We start from the raw sequence: 15,859 nt of genomic DNA on the forward strand, positions 1-15,859 counted from the left end.
TACTGTGATGGACTATATTCTTCTCACCAATGCAATGGTACAGAAGAGTTCCAGGGAACTCATGATAGAAGAGGATCTCCAAATCCAAGAAAAAAAAAAAGAAAGAAAGAATTGTGGAGTATAGATGCTGATTGAACCATATTATTTCTTTTGTTTTGGGTGCTGTTGTTTTTTTTTTTTCTTTCTATTTTGAGGTTTTGCATCACTGCTCTGATTCTTTCTCTTGTAACAGGATTAATGCAGAAATAGGATTAATGTTATTATGTGTATATATATATGTGTGTGTATATATATATATATCTATATGTATATGTATAGAGATATATAGATATAACCTATATCAGATTACCTGCTGTCTAGGGGAGGGGGGAGGGAGGGGTGGGAGGGAGAAAAATCTGAAATTGTAAAGCATGTATAAACAAAAGTTGAGAACTATCTTTACATGTAATGGAAAAAATAAAATACCTCATACATTAAAAAAAAAAAGAAAAAAAATTTCCCCCCATCAAGGAAGATTGGCAACTCAGCTATAACTTATAGCCTTAGAAACTGACCATTTAATTCTAGAAGTCTCAGCTCTGGGTGATCACTGCACTCCTCACTCAATTTCTTTCCTTGTTCCCCAGGATACTCAGACAGTTTTCTGTCAAGCCTAAACAGGATTGTTCCTATTGCAACCTGCCTGTAGTAATATGGATCTATAGGTGGAGTGAGCAGTGGACCACATGCCAATGTACAGCATTGTGGAGATATCTCCATTGAAATAATCCATTGAAAGGAGGAAGGAAGCAGGTATGGGATAGCCATCCCTCTCCTCTTCCAGAAATAAAGCTTATACTTTTGCAAATCCCTTTTTGCCTTCAAATAAACCAAGTTAATAAATATATCCTGGATGGAGGGTTTGTTTGTTTGTTTGGTTTTTTAAATCAATAATGTAATAAATTTGGATCTTCCCACAAAACCAAAATAAACAAAAAAAGTTTATAGCCTGAGAGTTGCCTCTAGAACAGCTAGGTAAAGTGACTTTTCCAGAGCCAAATGGCTGGTATATCATCAAGAGTTACAGTTTGAACCCATCTTCTTCACCCTAAATCCAATATTCTACTCACTCTTCCATGTTTCTACTGTCGATATAGTTTCATTTCTATGGCCATAACTTGTATCCACTGTCCTAGCTTTAATGTAGCCAGCCATCTCAGAAATATCAGTTCCCTTGACTGTTAGGGAAGCTAGACTGACTACAGAGGATTGATGAAAATCAGTCACCAGTCAAACAAGTCAGAAGAAATGCAGGGAAAGAGCTATTCTAAGAGTGAGGTAAAGATCATCATCTTGGTAAATGAAGGGCAGTCCACTTATATCCCATTGTGTATTTCTTATGAAAGCAAAGTTCCAGGGTGACATCCTTCTATGGTTGAAAAATCACTAGGGCTCCAGAGGAGGATGAGCATCAGGAGCCTGTGATTCCATCTCAAAGCTTTGTACCCCTTTAGGGAAGTATGAAATTGAGTTAGTTCAGAAGCAAATCCACTGTGCCAGGTGTGTATTCACTCCCTTTTTATTACCAAGGGCGTAACATTGACTTCCTTCTATTTAGTCCATGCTGCAGATATAAAAGTCAGCTCACCAGTAAATTTTTACAGCAACATTACAAAGCACCTTTTCTGGATGGCTTCATTTAGGGGAGACATTAGCAAACCTGGTAACCAGGCCACCTTCTGTTTAAATAAGAAACAATTTTGCTTATGCATTATCTTTCTCTAAGGAGTGTAAAACGCTTTATATTCTCTCACTGATCCTAAAACTTTTATCAAAATGTACACAAGGCAGTGTAAGATCATAAACACCTAAACCCAGAAGGGACTTTAAAGGTCATTTAGTCTAACCCTTCTCCACATCACAAATCCCATCTCTATCATCCATGATGAGCTTTTATCCAGCTTCTTATTCATTGCTTCCTGAGGCTGCCCATTACACGTTGGGGCAGTTGATATTGTTAGAAAGTCTTTGTAGGTGGATAGAATGCTAAGATTTGAAAGTGACCCAACAGTTCATGTAATTTAATCGTATTTTGCAATTAAGGGAACTAATGCCTGATGATGTCTTAATTGCCAATTTAATAGTCATTTCTTAATCCTCATTCTTCTTGACCTCTCTGTATATCCTTTGAAACTGTTGAAGACCCCCATCTCTTGAATAGTCTCTTCTCTCTAGGTTTTCATGACACTTTTCTCTCCTGGTTATCTTTCTACTTCTCTGATCTCTTCCCCAATCTTCTTTGTTGTGTCCTCAACTAGGTCATGCCCATTAATCATGGGTGTCTCTCAAGGTATCTCTTTTTCCTTTATACTCTCTTGTTTAGTGATATCATCAATTCCCAAGGGTTCAACTTTCATCTCTGGAAATAATCCCCAGATCTATATTTCTAGCTCTGATTGTTCTCCCAATCTCCAGTCTTACATTACATACTGCTTTTTGGACAACTTGAATTGGATGTCCCACAAACTTCTCAAACCTGACATGTCCAAAACAGAACTCATTATCTTTTCCCCCAAATCCTCCATTCTTGACAAATCCTGGCATCCTCTCAGTCACCTAGGCTCATAACCTTGGTATCATCCTCAATATCTAATTCACACTCACCCCACATATCTAATCTAGTGCTGCATTGTCACTTTTACCCTAATTTCTCTTGAATTATATGTCCCCCTCACATAGCAACCACTTTTGTTCAGGCTTTCATCACCTCTTATCTAGACTATTGCAATAGATTTCTGATTGGTTTTCATTCCTCATCTCTTCCCCCATTCTGATTCATCTTCTAAAATCCTCTGCTTGACATTTAAAGGTCTTCACAATTATGACCTTTCCAGTCCTCTCACTCTTTCCTCCCCTCCATGAACACTATAATCCAGTTACACTGGCTTCCCTGCTGTTCTTCACACTAAGTATTCCTTCTCCTCACCTTCTACCTTTTCACTGACTGTCCCCATAAGCCTGAGATACTCTCTCTCTCTCTCACTTCTAATGCCTAGGTTCCCTGGTTTTCATCAAGATTCAGCTCAAATCCCACCTTGTCCAGAAGGCCTTTCTTGTTCACTTCTCTCCTCCCTGACACTTTTTTCTGAGCTTATCTTCCATGTACTCTGTATATATCTTGTATGCAGAGAGATTTTCATGTTATCTCCCCATTTAGAAATGTGAATTCCTCGAGGACAGGATCATGTTTTTGGTTTTGTTAATATCCCCAGCTATTGGACATTGTATGGCATAAACCAAGTTACATAGATGCTAGTTACTTGACTCACAGAGAGGCTGAATAACTTGACTAAAGTCCCATAGTAAGATAGTGGTAGAGTTAATATTCAAACTAAGATTTCTTAACTCAGTCCAATGATCTTTCCTCAGTACCATGCCATTTTCTTGCCAATTCCCTAAACCTTCCCAAAGAGCAATGCAAACATCCTGAAGAAAACTGATTTCCTCCTCTTTCACCCACCCCTCACCCCACCCCATTGCCTTTCCTGTTCCATACTCCCTTATATTTTTATTCCCCTTGACACCAGGGCTAGAGACAGAAGGAAGGCCTATCTACCATCACATGGGATGCTTGCTTTTGATTAGCTGTGAAGAAAAGAGAACAGAGGGCAGGCTAAGGAACTATAGTTTTGCTAGGAAGAAATCCTCTTTGACCTTGTCATTTTTAAACTTATTTTTTAAAAAATTCTTAATTCAGAAAAGTCATTTTTATAGACTTTTAGATTTACATTGAAGTGGAAATTTCCTCAACAATCCACATGCTTGTGAGTGCTCATTAAATACTCCCTGATCCCTGCCTCATTGTTAACAGACTGGAATCATGCCTATTTTATTGAAAGAGATTCAGCTTAATGCAGTGCTCTGCTGGCCACTTGCTAAAACGTTGTAAGAATTGCTGACTGAAAAGCAATCTCTTCCTGGGTAATGTTCATAATAGGTTGGAGAGAAATAGGATGTGGGGTTGATAACAACAACCAAAACATTCCCATTGATGATAATACTTTTTATTTTGCTGTGATGTTAAGTAGCAATTATGATTTTTTGGTGTCCGTTGTATTGTCTACACAACCTTCCAGTTATGCCTTGCAATTAAAGCATTTAGCACAGTGCCTGGCATATAATAGGCACTTAATAAATGCTTATTTCCTTTGTTCAGTTTGTAATACAACTTGACAATTTCTATGTAACTTGCCTCTATAACTACTCATTTTATTGTTTATCTTACTGTCTCACTATCAGTCAACGAATTAATAAACATTTTGTTGTTGCTCTTCAGTCATGTACAACTCTTTGTGACTCCATTTTTTTTTTGGCAGGGCAATGAGGGTTAAGAGACTTGCCCCAGGGTCACACAGCTAGTAAGTGTCAAGTGTCTGAGGCTGGATTTGAACTCAGGTCCTCCTGAATCCAGGGCCGGTGCTCTATCCACTGTGTTACCTATCTGCCCCATTTTTTGTTTGTTTGTTTTATGGCAAAGATACTGGAGTGATTTACTATTTCCTTATCCAGCTCATTTTTAGGTGAGGAACTGAGGCAATCAGGGTTAAGTGACTTGCCCAGGGTTACACAACTAATAAGTGTCCGAGGTCATAATTCAATTCAGGAATGTGAGTCTTCCTGACTCCAGGCCTAACCCTTTATCCACTGTACCACTTAACTGCCCTAAAAGAAGCATTTATTAAGTATCAAGGACTATGTTAGGCAATGGGAATACGAATGAAAAAGCAGGACATGTTCATTGGCAAATAAATGCAAGGTATACACAAAATAAATACCAAAGTTTCATAGGGGACAGAAGAACCTTAAAACTATATCTTGGAGCAGCTATGTGGTCCATTGGATAAAGCACTGGCCCTGGATTCAGGATAACCTGAGTTCAAATCCTGCCTCAGACACTTTGATGCTTACTAGCTGTGTGACCCTGGGCAAGTCACTTAACCCCCATTGCTCCATAAAAAAAAGTAAGACCTTTCCTGATCCCCTGATCCTGTCTCAAACTATCTTTTTTTCTTGTTTAAAAATAATAAACACTTTAATTTAAACTTAATTAATTTTATTTTATTCCTCCTTCCCTCTCTACCCTTCTCCCTTCCTAATGTGATAAGCAATCAGATATAGGTTATACATGTGTAATTATGTAAAATATTACCATGTTAGTCATTCTATATAAGAAAAGTTGAATAAAAGAAAAAATGAAAGAAAGTGAATAATAACATGGTTCAGTCTATGTTGGAGGTGGATAGTATGCTTCACCATTAGGCCTTTGGGATTGCCTTGGATCATTGTATTGCTGAGAAGAGTTAAGTCATTCACAGTTCTTCATCAAACAATATTGCTGTCACTGCACAAGATTCGCTTGGTTCTGCTCACTTCACTATACATCAATTAATACAAGTCTTTCCAGGCCTTTCTGAAATCATCCTGCTTATCATTTCTTATAGCCCAATAATATTTCAACACAATCATACACCACAGCTTGTTTAGCCATTCCCCAATTGATGGGCATTCCTTTGATTTCCAATTCTTAGCCACCACAAACAGCTGCTATAAATATTTTTGTAGAAATAGGTCTTTTTCTCTTTTGGGGGGCATGTCTTTGGGATATAGCAGTGTTTTATTGTATCAAAAGGCATGCACAGTTTTATAGCCCTTTGGACATAGTTCCAAATTGCTTTCCAGAATGTTTGGATCAGTTCACAACTTCACCAACAGTGGATTAGTGTCTCAGTTTTCCCACATCCCCTCAAACACCTAATATTTTCTTTTTTTGTTTGTTTATATTTGCCACTCTGATAGGTGTGAGGTGATACCTCAGAGTTGTTTTAATTTGCATTTTTCTGATCAATAGTCACCTAGAGCATTTTTCATATGATTATAGATAGCTTTGATTTCTTTGTCTGAAAACTGCCTGTTCATATCCTTTGACCATATATCAATTAGGGGAATGACTTGTATTTTTATAAATTTGACTCAGTTCTCTATATATTTGAGAAATAAGGCCTTTATCAGAGATACTTGTTTCAAAAATTCTTTCCCAGTTTTCTGCTTTCCTTATAATCTTGGTTACATTAGTTTTGTTTGTGTAAAAACTTTTTAATTTTATATAATCAAAATTATCTATTTTACATTTTGTATTGCACTCTATATCTTCTTTGGTCCTGAATTCTTCCTCTGTCTGTAAAACTGACAGATAAACTATTCTGTGCTCTCTCTCTCTCTTTTTTTTTTTTTTTACAATTCTCATGTCATAATTTTTATTATCTATAGAATATAATTGAACTTTAAAACTAAGAATATTTTTGGTCACCATGGCTAATCTCTTAATTCAATATTTTTGTAATGCAAATCAATTACAATAATTATTCAGCACAATAATAAGGAAAAAGTAAATTTCTATATATTCTATGATGTGTCCATCTCCAAAAGAATAAAAATTTCCATGTTTTCAGTTAAATTGAATGTTATTTTCTTCAAGAATATTCCTTTTTTTCATGGAAATAATTCCAAAACCAGTCTATATGCTCAACTTTTCCTTTAACAGTTAGAAATGGATTTTTTTGAGAGTCCACAAGTAACTAGGTTCATGAAATTGGTCCTTGCTTTGGAAAATCTTCCAGGTATTTATCCAAAAAAATCAGCACCATCATCATCAACACCAGCTTCATTGTTAATTGGGAAAGTCCTTCATATGCCAGTTGGCCAAGATGCCATTGGATCACAAGAGGAATACACGCAAGAGCAGACATTGAACTGTCACATGAGGGGAGACATGTATGAAGTCAAGGTACAGCCGAGGGAATGGCTTTTGACAAACATTGAGGTTGGTTTCCCTCTTTTGTCCACTGGCTCATCTCTTCAAAAGCATTCTGGGGAAGTTGTTGATTTATTTTGGCTAATTGTTTAGCAAATTCCACATCCCAAAGTGTTGGTGATGTCTCTGTTTCAGATGCCTCTTCAGGAGCTGTTTCAACCACAGGGAAAACATTAAGTCTCTTCCCCTTAAATAATCCATTCCTTTTCCTAGAATTAAGATCTGACAACTCTGGAGACAAAAATCCATGTCCTTCATCAAACAATCTGACGGTCTGGCCTGGCATAAATTTGAGATGTAGATGACTTGGCAATTTTCGTATCTGAAATTATGTCATTTATTTTACTTGTTTCTTTTCCTCTGTGTGTTCTGAAGTCTTCTTCATGCTTCCTCAACTGACTGAGCAACTCTGATTTGACTGACTTGTCAAAAGGAAGAGAATCAGCAGCAGCAGTTGCAGCAGCCACTAATTCAGGATTCAGTGACTGGTGACTCTCAGGTGAAGAATCTTCCACAGCTTTATGACTCACACTCTTTGTCCTCCCCAAGTTTTTAACTCCCTCCTTCCTTTGAATCTTGGTTGTATGAGTTTTTGCGTCCTGTAATTTGTGTGATGTACTTAATTCAAATTTCATTTTCCTTAGAATATTCAACAAATTGTTCTTTGCATTATTCTGGCTCTTTTGAACATTATCAGCAGTCTTTGAAATAGGAACAGAAGGCTCATCTTTTTTGGTGTAGATCACACTGTTTGTGCCAAAACACCTTTGGATTTTGTATTCTGTCCTGGCCAGGCCAGGCTGAGGCCATAGTCCCCAAGTCTCCATTGCCACTTCAGAGCTACCAGAGATGCAGGGAACATGGAGGAGGAGGCGGTGGCTGGGCCCAAGAGCCAAGACTTGGGAGAACGTTGCAGCAGCGAATGAAGAAACTGACCAGAAGCCGCACATTCTCCATGCGGAACAACACTTTTCCACCTCTTCTGTGTGCTCTCCCATCCGACTAGCTACAGAGGTCCATCACTTGGTTCCCTTCATTCTCTTTTAATTTGCCTATGATATCATCCTTTATGTATTAATCATGTACCCATTTTGACATTATTTTAGTATACAGTATGAGATGTTGGTCTATACCTAGTTTCTGCCATAGTGTTTTCCACTTTTACCAGCAGTTTTTGTCAAATAATGATTCAAACTATATTTTAAAAAACTTCTTTGTATTTATTTTCTTTATGGTTATTCCATATATAATTATATTTCCCCTGTGAGAATGTAAGCTCCTGCCACTGTATTATAAAGATCATGCATTGTGACAAGACTGGATTTATACCAGGAATGCAGGGCTAGTTCAATATTAGGAAAGCTATAAGCATAAGTGACCATATTAATAATAAAAATTAGAAAATGATGTCATTCTTTCAATAGATAAAGAAAAAGTTTTTGAGAAAACATACCACCAACTTCTGTTAGAATAAATACAAGAAAACAGGAATAAATGGAACTTTCTTTAAAATGATAACTAGTCTCTATCTAAACCCATGAGTAAGCATTATCTATAATGGAGATAAACTAGAAGCCTTTTCAGTAAGATCAGGGGTAAGTAAATTAATTTAGGTAACACTGTCCACTTTTTGTGGATGGTATGATGGTTTACTTAGCCCTAGAAAGTATACTAAAAATAATTGAAACAATAAATGATATTAGAAAAGTTGTAGGATATAAAATATAACTGCTTTAATTATCTACATTTCTTTATACTCCAACAAAACCTAAGAGGAAGAGATAGAAAAAGAAATTGAATTTAAAATACCTACATACAGTATAAAATATTTGGGAATTTACCTGCCAAGACACACACAGGAATTATATGAACACAATTGCAAAACACTCTTCATAAATAAAAACAGATCCAAATAGTCAGAAAAATATTAATTGCTAATAAGTAGGCTGAGCCAATATAATGAAAGTGATAGTTTTTTCTTCATTATATAGGGAACTGAGTCAAATCTATAAGAATAAAAGGCATTTCCCAATTGACAAGGGTCAAAAGATATGAAAATGTAGTCTTTCTTTGTTCCTTCCTTCCTTCCTTCCTTCCTTCCTTCCTTCCTTCCTTCCTTCCTTCCTTCCTTCCTTCCTTCCTTCCTTCCTTCCTTCCTTCCTTCCTCCCTTCCTTCCTTCCTTCCTCCCTTCCTTCCTCCCATTCTCTCTCTCTCTCTCTCTCTCTCTCTCTCTCTCTCTCTCTCTCTCTCTCTCTCTCTTTCTCTCTCTTTCTTTCTCTGTATTCCCTACCTTATTCTGGAATACAATTGGCATTTAATAAATGCTTTTTGATTGATTCCATGTCTTTCTTTTTAAAAAAATGATAAATTGTTAGATATTTAATGGTTGGTCATTCTACAAACTCTTGATTTCAGATCATGAGATCTACCTGGTTCTTTGAATTACTGTGGATCATTTTTTTCATCTGTCTTCAGAGATTTCTTCTCATTAGCAGCCTTCTGCTTTTGTTGCATGATTTCTTTCTCTGGGAGGCAGACAAACTCTCTTCTTTTCTTCCCCTTGCTAATCTCCTGTGTTTTCTTCATGTTTTTCTGATGGGCAAGTACCTGCTGGTTTCCATGGGCCATCATGACCGTTGGAGTCTCAAAGGGAACTGACAACTCTGAAACTCAACCATTCACAGAAATGTCCCACCACCACCACCATAGGACTGATCTGAGATTGATTCCATTTCAATGCCAAATGGAATAGTGAAATTGTATTGTCTGCTCAAATTCTTACAGTGTTAACTTTATTATACTAAACACTTTTTTGCAGCTAGAGGTGTGAAAGAATCTAAGACCTTGATTGAACCTCATTCAGAGAATCCTTTTAACATGAGTCCATAGCAGTACAAGAATTAAATTGACACTTGTAACACAGGACAGTTGAGCTGACCTTGCAGATGTCACCAAGCTACGATCCAATGATATACAGCCACACAGAGTAAGAACAATGTGAACCAATTAGGCCCCCATAGATGTATCTGTTGACAGCATTCTTATGCTGAACCAGCCCCTGTTGACCCTTTCATGGCACATGTTGCTGACATGTGTTTTCCTACTATTAATTTTTAAAAGGATAGTATCAATGGCCTAATTTGCATCTGACAATATCCTTATATCAAGCAAAAGTCTACCTCTCAGTAATGTCTTTGGTTATTTTAATAATAATCTACATGTATGTAGTGCTTTAGAGATAGCTATATGGTACAGTGAATAGAGTACCAGAAAAAGAGTCAGGAAGACCTGAGTTCTAATCTAGCCTCAGACATTTACTAGTTGTGTGATCCTGAACAAATCACTTAATACTGTTTACCTCAGTTTCTTAATCTGTCATATGAACTTTTGGTAAAAATTATTTGTGGTAAAAATTATTGGAATTTAGTTGACTCATTTGGGAGGGGCCACAGCTGGCCCAACCTGAAGTTATGTATGCTACTGAGGTCAGAAGGAGAATTCTCTCTAGGCAGTTTGTGAAGGACTTCCCCTTTTGGGGGAGGGAGATTGAACCCTCACTGAGGGGAGGCTTAGTAATCGCTTTGAGAATGCTCACGCTGGCCACGCTCTCTCTTCTCGGTTTCCTGGTGATGCGAGAAAGCTAGCAGACTTTCCAGGTGTGGTGAATGAACACAAAAAACCCTGCATTCCTTTGAATTAGCTTAATTGGAAACAATCTGGGGATTGTATAGATTTAGGTTAGAGTTAGGAGGATTTATCTGTATTTCTTTTCCCCTATTTCCTTATCTTTGATTTTTTATTAATTTCACCTTTGTTGTTTAATTAATTCCCAAGTAACAAAATCTGATCCTTTTATGGAAAAGAAGCTGTAAGGCTTCTTTCTTATTGGCCTGGGAGAAATATCTAAAAGGGCAGTTCGGAGGGGAGGGAGCTTTGAACCTAGAGGTCCCTCATTATTTCAGGGACCCCAATATTTTGGCAAGTCACCCAATTAAAGCTCCATATATTAAAATTTCAGCCCCTACAAACTGGAGAAGGAAATTGCAAACGACTCCAGAAACTTTCCCAAGTGGGTTCACAAAGAGTAAGACAAAACTGAAATTACTGAACAACAAATATGTCAACATATACATGTGTAAGTAGGTATATTGATTAACTAGTTCCATGTGTTATCTATCCAACTGGGTATCATCATCTGGATGTAGTACAGTGCCTAGAACATAATAGATGGTAAAAAAAATGCTTGTTGATTAATTGGATGATAAATATTCTTCATTCATTTTATTTTTCCATTGTAGATGGTTAGACTGAAGGCTCTTGAGTAATTATGGATTTTATTTAAGAGTCTTTGCAGGGGGCAGCTAGGTGGCGCAGTGGATAAAGCACTGGCCCTGGATTCAGGAGGACCTGAGTTCATATTGTAACTGTTGGAATGATGCCACCTGCTGGAGACTTACTGTAGAAAAGCTCCGCCAAAAGGTGAAGGTCTTTGAGGGCAAGACCATGCGTCTTTTCTTTGGCGTCAGGAAGTGACGTTTGCTTGTGGAAGGAAGAAGGGGGAGCCTGGCGCTATGACTGGCTTTCTTTCCTGTGGACTCTGGTGGAGAGTGGAGCAAGAAATGTGCTCTCCCTTTAATATATAGATGAATGTAGGCCTTTCTTTCTCTCTTTACCAAATTCTTATTCTCCTTAATAAATGCTTAAAAATCTAACTCTTGCTAAAGCTTATAATTTATTGGTGACCACTCATTAGATATTTTAGACAGACTAGCTAGAATTTTAGCCTTAACAATATCTGGCCTCAGAAACTTGACACGTACTAGCTGTGTGACCCTGGGCAAGCCACTTAACCCCCATTGACCCACAAAAAAAAAAAGAGTCTTTGCAGTGTTTTGGGAATTCATACAAGAGTCATCTGCAAAAGGGAATACCTGTAGGGCCTCACCTTCTCTATATCATCTTTCTATTTGGACTTTTTTGTTAGATGCATTCCGTGACAGTACAAACACTTTGGGGAAGGAAGTGTCTCCCTGTTTCATATATCATGAATCATATTAATAATCAGAGGAATGTCAAATAAAGCCATATCCATTGCTACCCCTTTCAAGGAATCTTGCATGATTTTATCACATGCATTGGAGATTCTGTAAGGTGGTGTTTTGCTCTGTCAATTCAAATTCTTTTTTGTAGTGTGGAAATTTATTTTGATTAGGGGACCCTACCTTTAGGCTGAGATTAAAAAGCCTTAGGCCCTCAGGGTCTCTTCTGTGTGGGAGGTACTGGTGCCCCTCCTCCTCAGCTTCAGCTGAGTCAAAAAGCCCCGTGGGCTGTACAAGACGCCAGGTCAGACAGCTGGGGGGAAAAAGCCCCCAGCTCCCTCCAACCTGAGCGGAGGTATCTGAGAGATGCTGGGCTCTGGCGTAGCCTGTGCTGAGGCACATGAAGCTGGAGCACACCCCCCCCACCAGCCGCAGCCCTGGCTAGTGGATGAGCTTGGTCTGTGGGGGTGCAGGAAGCCCTGAGATTTGAGTGGAGAGAAGAAAAGGTATATATAGACCTGGGAGTTAGATTAGAAGGGATCTGTCAGGGGAGACACGACGAACAGTAATGCAGGACTAGGAGCAAGGAGGAAAAGCCGGCAGACAAGATTAAGAGAGGCGGACAAGATTAGAGGGGCGGCAAAGGCGGCAGAGGGCAGATTGATGGAGCAGACAGACAGAAGGTCGGTGAGAGAGAAACACAGGGGTCCAGCAGTGGCAGTAAGGAGAGGAAAGTTAGAAGCAGGGGGATTTACAAAGTGAAAGGGGCTTGGAGTTAGAATAAAGTACCTGAGTGCCCTGAGGCGAGGCGCGGCTAAGGTCCTTATTGTATTAAAGAAGTTCCTTGCAGGAAAGATGCAGGCAGCTGTGGAATATCATTTGTAAAAGTCTGACAGTTCTTTTCCTCATACTTTCCTCAAAGATGCCATCAATGAATATGGAGATTATATGCATATAAATTTTGTATAGATGAGAAAGTAGGTATGTTGTCAACTAATCGATATTTTATTGATATTACTTTTTAGTCTAAGATTTTCCTCTCAAAAAAGAAACTGGGAAACCTTTCTGGGCAAAGAAACCAAGCTTTATTAAAGAAACAAAGGTGGTGGTCTACAATCCACCCAGTACAGTCTGAGACCACAAGATGGAAAATTTGTACTTATTTATAGTTTACTTGTTCATGTATGATCCAATAAGTCATTTGCAAGTTATGCTGTTCCAATAAGCCCTACTTCAGAGGTCTTTTGTACCAATAAGCCCTTTACATTTCAGAGGGCTTTCATCATTTTAATCTAAAGAAAAACATACAGATATTATTATTATTATTATTATTATTATGATGGGTCACATACTTAAGATACATACTTTATAATGATTATAGTCACACTCCTAAGGTTAACTTACACAGGTATTTCCCCTGGGGTTGCATCATAGTTTCAGTTACACTGGTTTTCATCCAGGGCTATACTCTTACTATAAATCACACAGTTATTTCTTATCCTATTAAAATGATTGAAGCTAAGAAATGATTATCAAGGCAATATAAAGCAAAGCAATCAAGGCACCAATTATTAATCTTTCCTGTTATACCCCTAAGTGTTTGATATACTTTTATCTTTCTACCTGAATCAATATAGAAATATCTACTATGCATACTGTGATGTTTAAAACTATATGTGGTCACCTTATTTCTGTCCGAAATTTTGGGAAAATTATCTGGGGTTTCTAATATATCTATTAAATATGAATTAGAAGCTTTAGCACCAGTTTTGGGCATTAGGCATTTATTAAAGCACACCAAGTATTAGTAAAAAGAGAACACCTGGCTCAGAAAGTTAAGAAAAGGCCTATCTAGCCTAGAGCTCAGCCTGGCCCACTCCTTCCTTCTCCAAGTCCTCCACCAGGAGCCTGTCTGAGAGCCCAACTGAGTGGAAGCTTCCTCTGCATCTGGAGGAGAGGCAGTCCCTACACATTACTCCAAGCTAATCAGCCAGCATCACCCAAATCTATTGGTTTGCTGGACTTGAGGGTGGACCATGAGCAGAACGTGCTAAGGTCAGAGGTTCAGAGAACACACCCCCCTGAGGGCCAGGCTCCCAGGTAGGTGTGGTTTCAATCAAGTCAACTTCAAGTGAGTCAATCAGCAAAGTCAATCCAATCAATCTTGTGTGTGTGTGTGTGTGTGTGTGTGTGTGTGTGTGTGTGTGAGAGGCAATTGGGGTTAAGTGACTTGCCTAGGGTCACACAACTAGTAAGTGTCACAGGTCTGAGGTCGGATTTGAACTCAGGTCCTGCTGAATCCAGGGCTGGTGCTCTATCCACTGTGCCACCTAGCTGCCCCCAATCCAATCAATCTTAATATAATTCCCTTGAATGGGGGAGCCTCTGGGCATCCCCAAAACCATCACAATACTTTGGGGAAAAAAGTCTTAATAATTTTGATTTTTATGTTACGATAGTTTCCTGATATATAGCCTTCCCTCATCACAAAGAAAAAATCCACAACCTTCATAACAGCAGTAGTATTTGAAATGTAGTCTTCTTCTTCCTCTTCCTCTTCCTTTCTCTTCCTCCTCTCCATATACCGTAGTGAGAAGGACGTGTATTTCATCAGTTATTCTCTGGAACTCATTTAAGTCATTAGCTTCAACTTGAATTCCTTTGGTTTCCAAAGGGTAGTCAACATAACTATTACTTTTCTGCTTCTGTTTTTTTTTTCTCTGCATGAGTTTATCGAAGTCTTCCCATTTTTCTAATACTTTAATTAAGTAAGGAGTTGTAGGGAATGGGACATAGCAACTGCTGAACACAGAGTGGAATTTGAACCCAGGTCCTCAGATTCCAGAGCCAGTGTTTTTGTTTTTCTCCTGTACCGTGCTTCCATGTTGCTCTCACTTTATCAATAAGGAAACCATACTCCAAAGATGTGAAATTCTTGCCTAGTGTCATACAGCAAGTTAGTGGGAGAGCTGGGGCTTCAGCCTCATCTCCTGAGTCCCTGGTCAGCCCTCCTTCCACCATGTCATGCTGCTCTCTGAATGGACACAGTAGGAACAGAATTCAGAGTCAAGGAGAGTGGGGCTTGCTTTAGTTCTGTGTATGAGCTATTTTGTTTCTCTTTGGAAACCACTGCTTTTGGAAGCAACCATTCTCATCATTCTGGCTATGACTCCAGACAGATGAAATCTGTCAGGATCTTTCGGCTGCCATTCAGGGATAAGCTCCAGACATAGGAATTTCCAGACTGCTCAAAGGCATGTCATCTGCATAGATAAACAGGCACACCTGCTAAGCTGGGATAGCCTTTAAATAGATGTTAAACAAGATCTGTGTGATATGTTTTCAATATAATGTCATTTTTGACTACAGGAACTCACCAGTTTGCTTGGAGAAGATGTTTAGGCGCCAGAAAATGATATGAATGTGAAATGACAGGAAGTCGTGCACGTTGGTTCTGATGCCCTCTACTGAACTTTTCTGAGAGGGCTGATGCAGGACAGCAAGGGGAAAGTGGACTTAATACCCCACTTCAAGCTTTTTTTTCTGTCCCTTGTTCCCTAGTTTGCTCACCAAGGATGAAAACTTCAGAATCATTTCAGATTTTCCTCTTTTCCTCATTCTCCCTATCTACCCGTGGTCATTTAAAAATTTTTCTACTTTCCTCCTCTTCTTCTACCTGCCCCTTCTTTTCTATCTCTTCTAGTTACTACCTATCTAGTTCAGACCACCATCCCCTTTTGCCTGGACTCTTAACACTTTCCTCATTGGTTCCTCTGTCTCCAGTTTTTCCCCTACAGAAGACACCTTGCATACTGCAGTGAATGTGAGCAACCTCCCTACTGAATGGGTTGATCATACATCAGGCACCCTATTCTGAAACTCTCGGTGACTCCCCAATTCCTAAAGAACAAGGCATAGGCACTTTCTCCTGGAATTATCTGGCTCCAGCCTACCTTTCTATCCTTATCT

General features: G+C 38.6%; 1 protein-coding gene and 1 pseudogene across 1 annotated transcript; both read right to left on the reverse strand.

The window, feature by feature from the left end:
- Positions 1–6,484: 6,484 nt before the first annotated feature.
- Positions 6,485–7,848, reverse strand: LOC122749101 (annotated as a pseudogene).
- A 1,445-nt stretch (positions 7,849–9,293) lies between these two features.
- LOC122749109 (small EDRK-rich factor 1-like) lies at positions 9,294–9,479 on the reverse strand. Its single transcript, XM_043995295.1, has one exon. It carries the CDS (start codon positions 9,477–9,479, stop codon positions 9,294–9,296), a length of 186 nt encoding a protein of 61 aa, XP_043851230.1.
- Positions 9,480–15,859: the final 6,380 nt, after the last annotated feature.

Source organism: Dromiciops gliroides, chromosome 1 (genome assembly GCF_019393635.1).
Source record: "Dromiciops gliroides isolate mDroGli1 chromosome 1, mDroGli1.pri, whole genome shotgun sequence".
NCBI lineage: Eukaryota > Metazoa > Chordata > Mammalia > Microbiotheria > Microbiotheriidae > Dromiciops > Dromiciops gliroides.

What these genes read in the sequence shown, in the direction of transcription:
- LOC122749109 (XM_043995295.1), bottom strand. Translation starts at nt 9,479, where the DNA reads ATGGCCCATGGAAACCAGCAGGTACTTGCCCATCAGAAAAACATGAAG.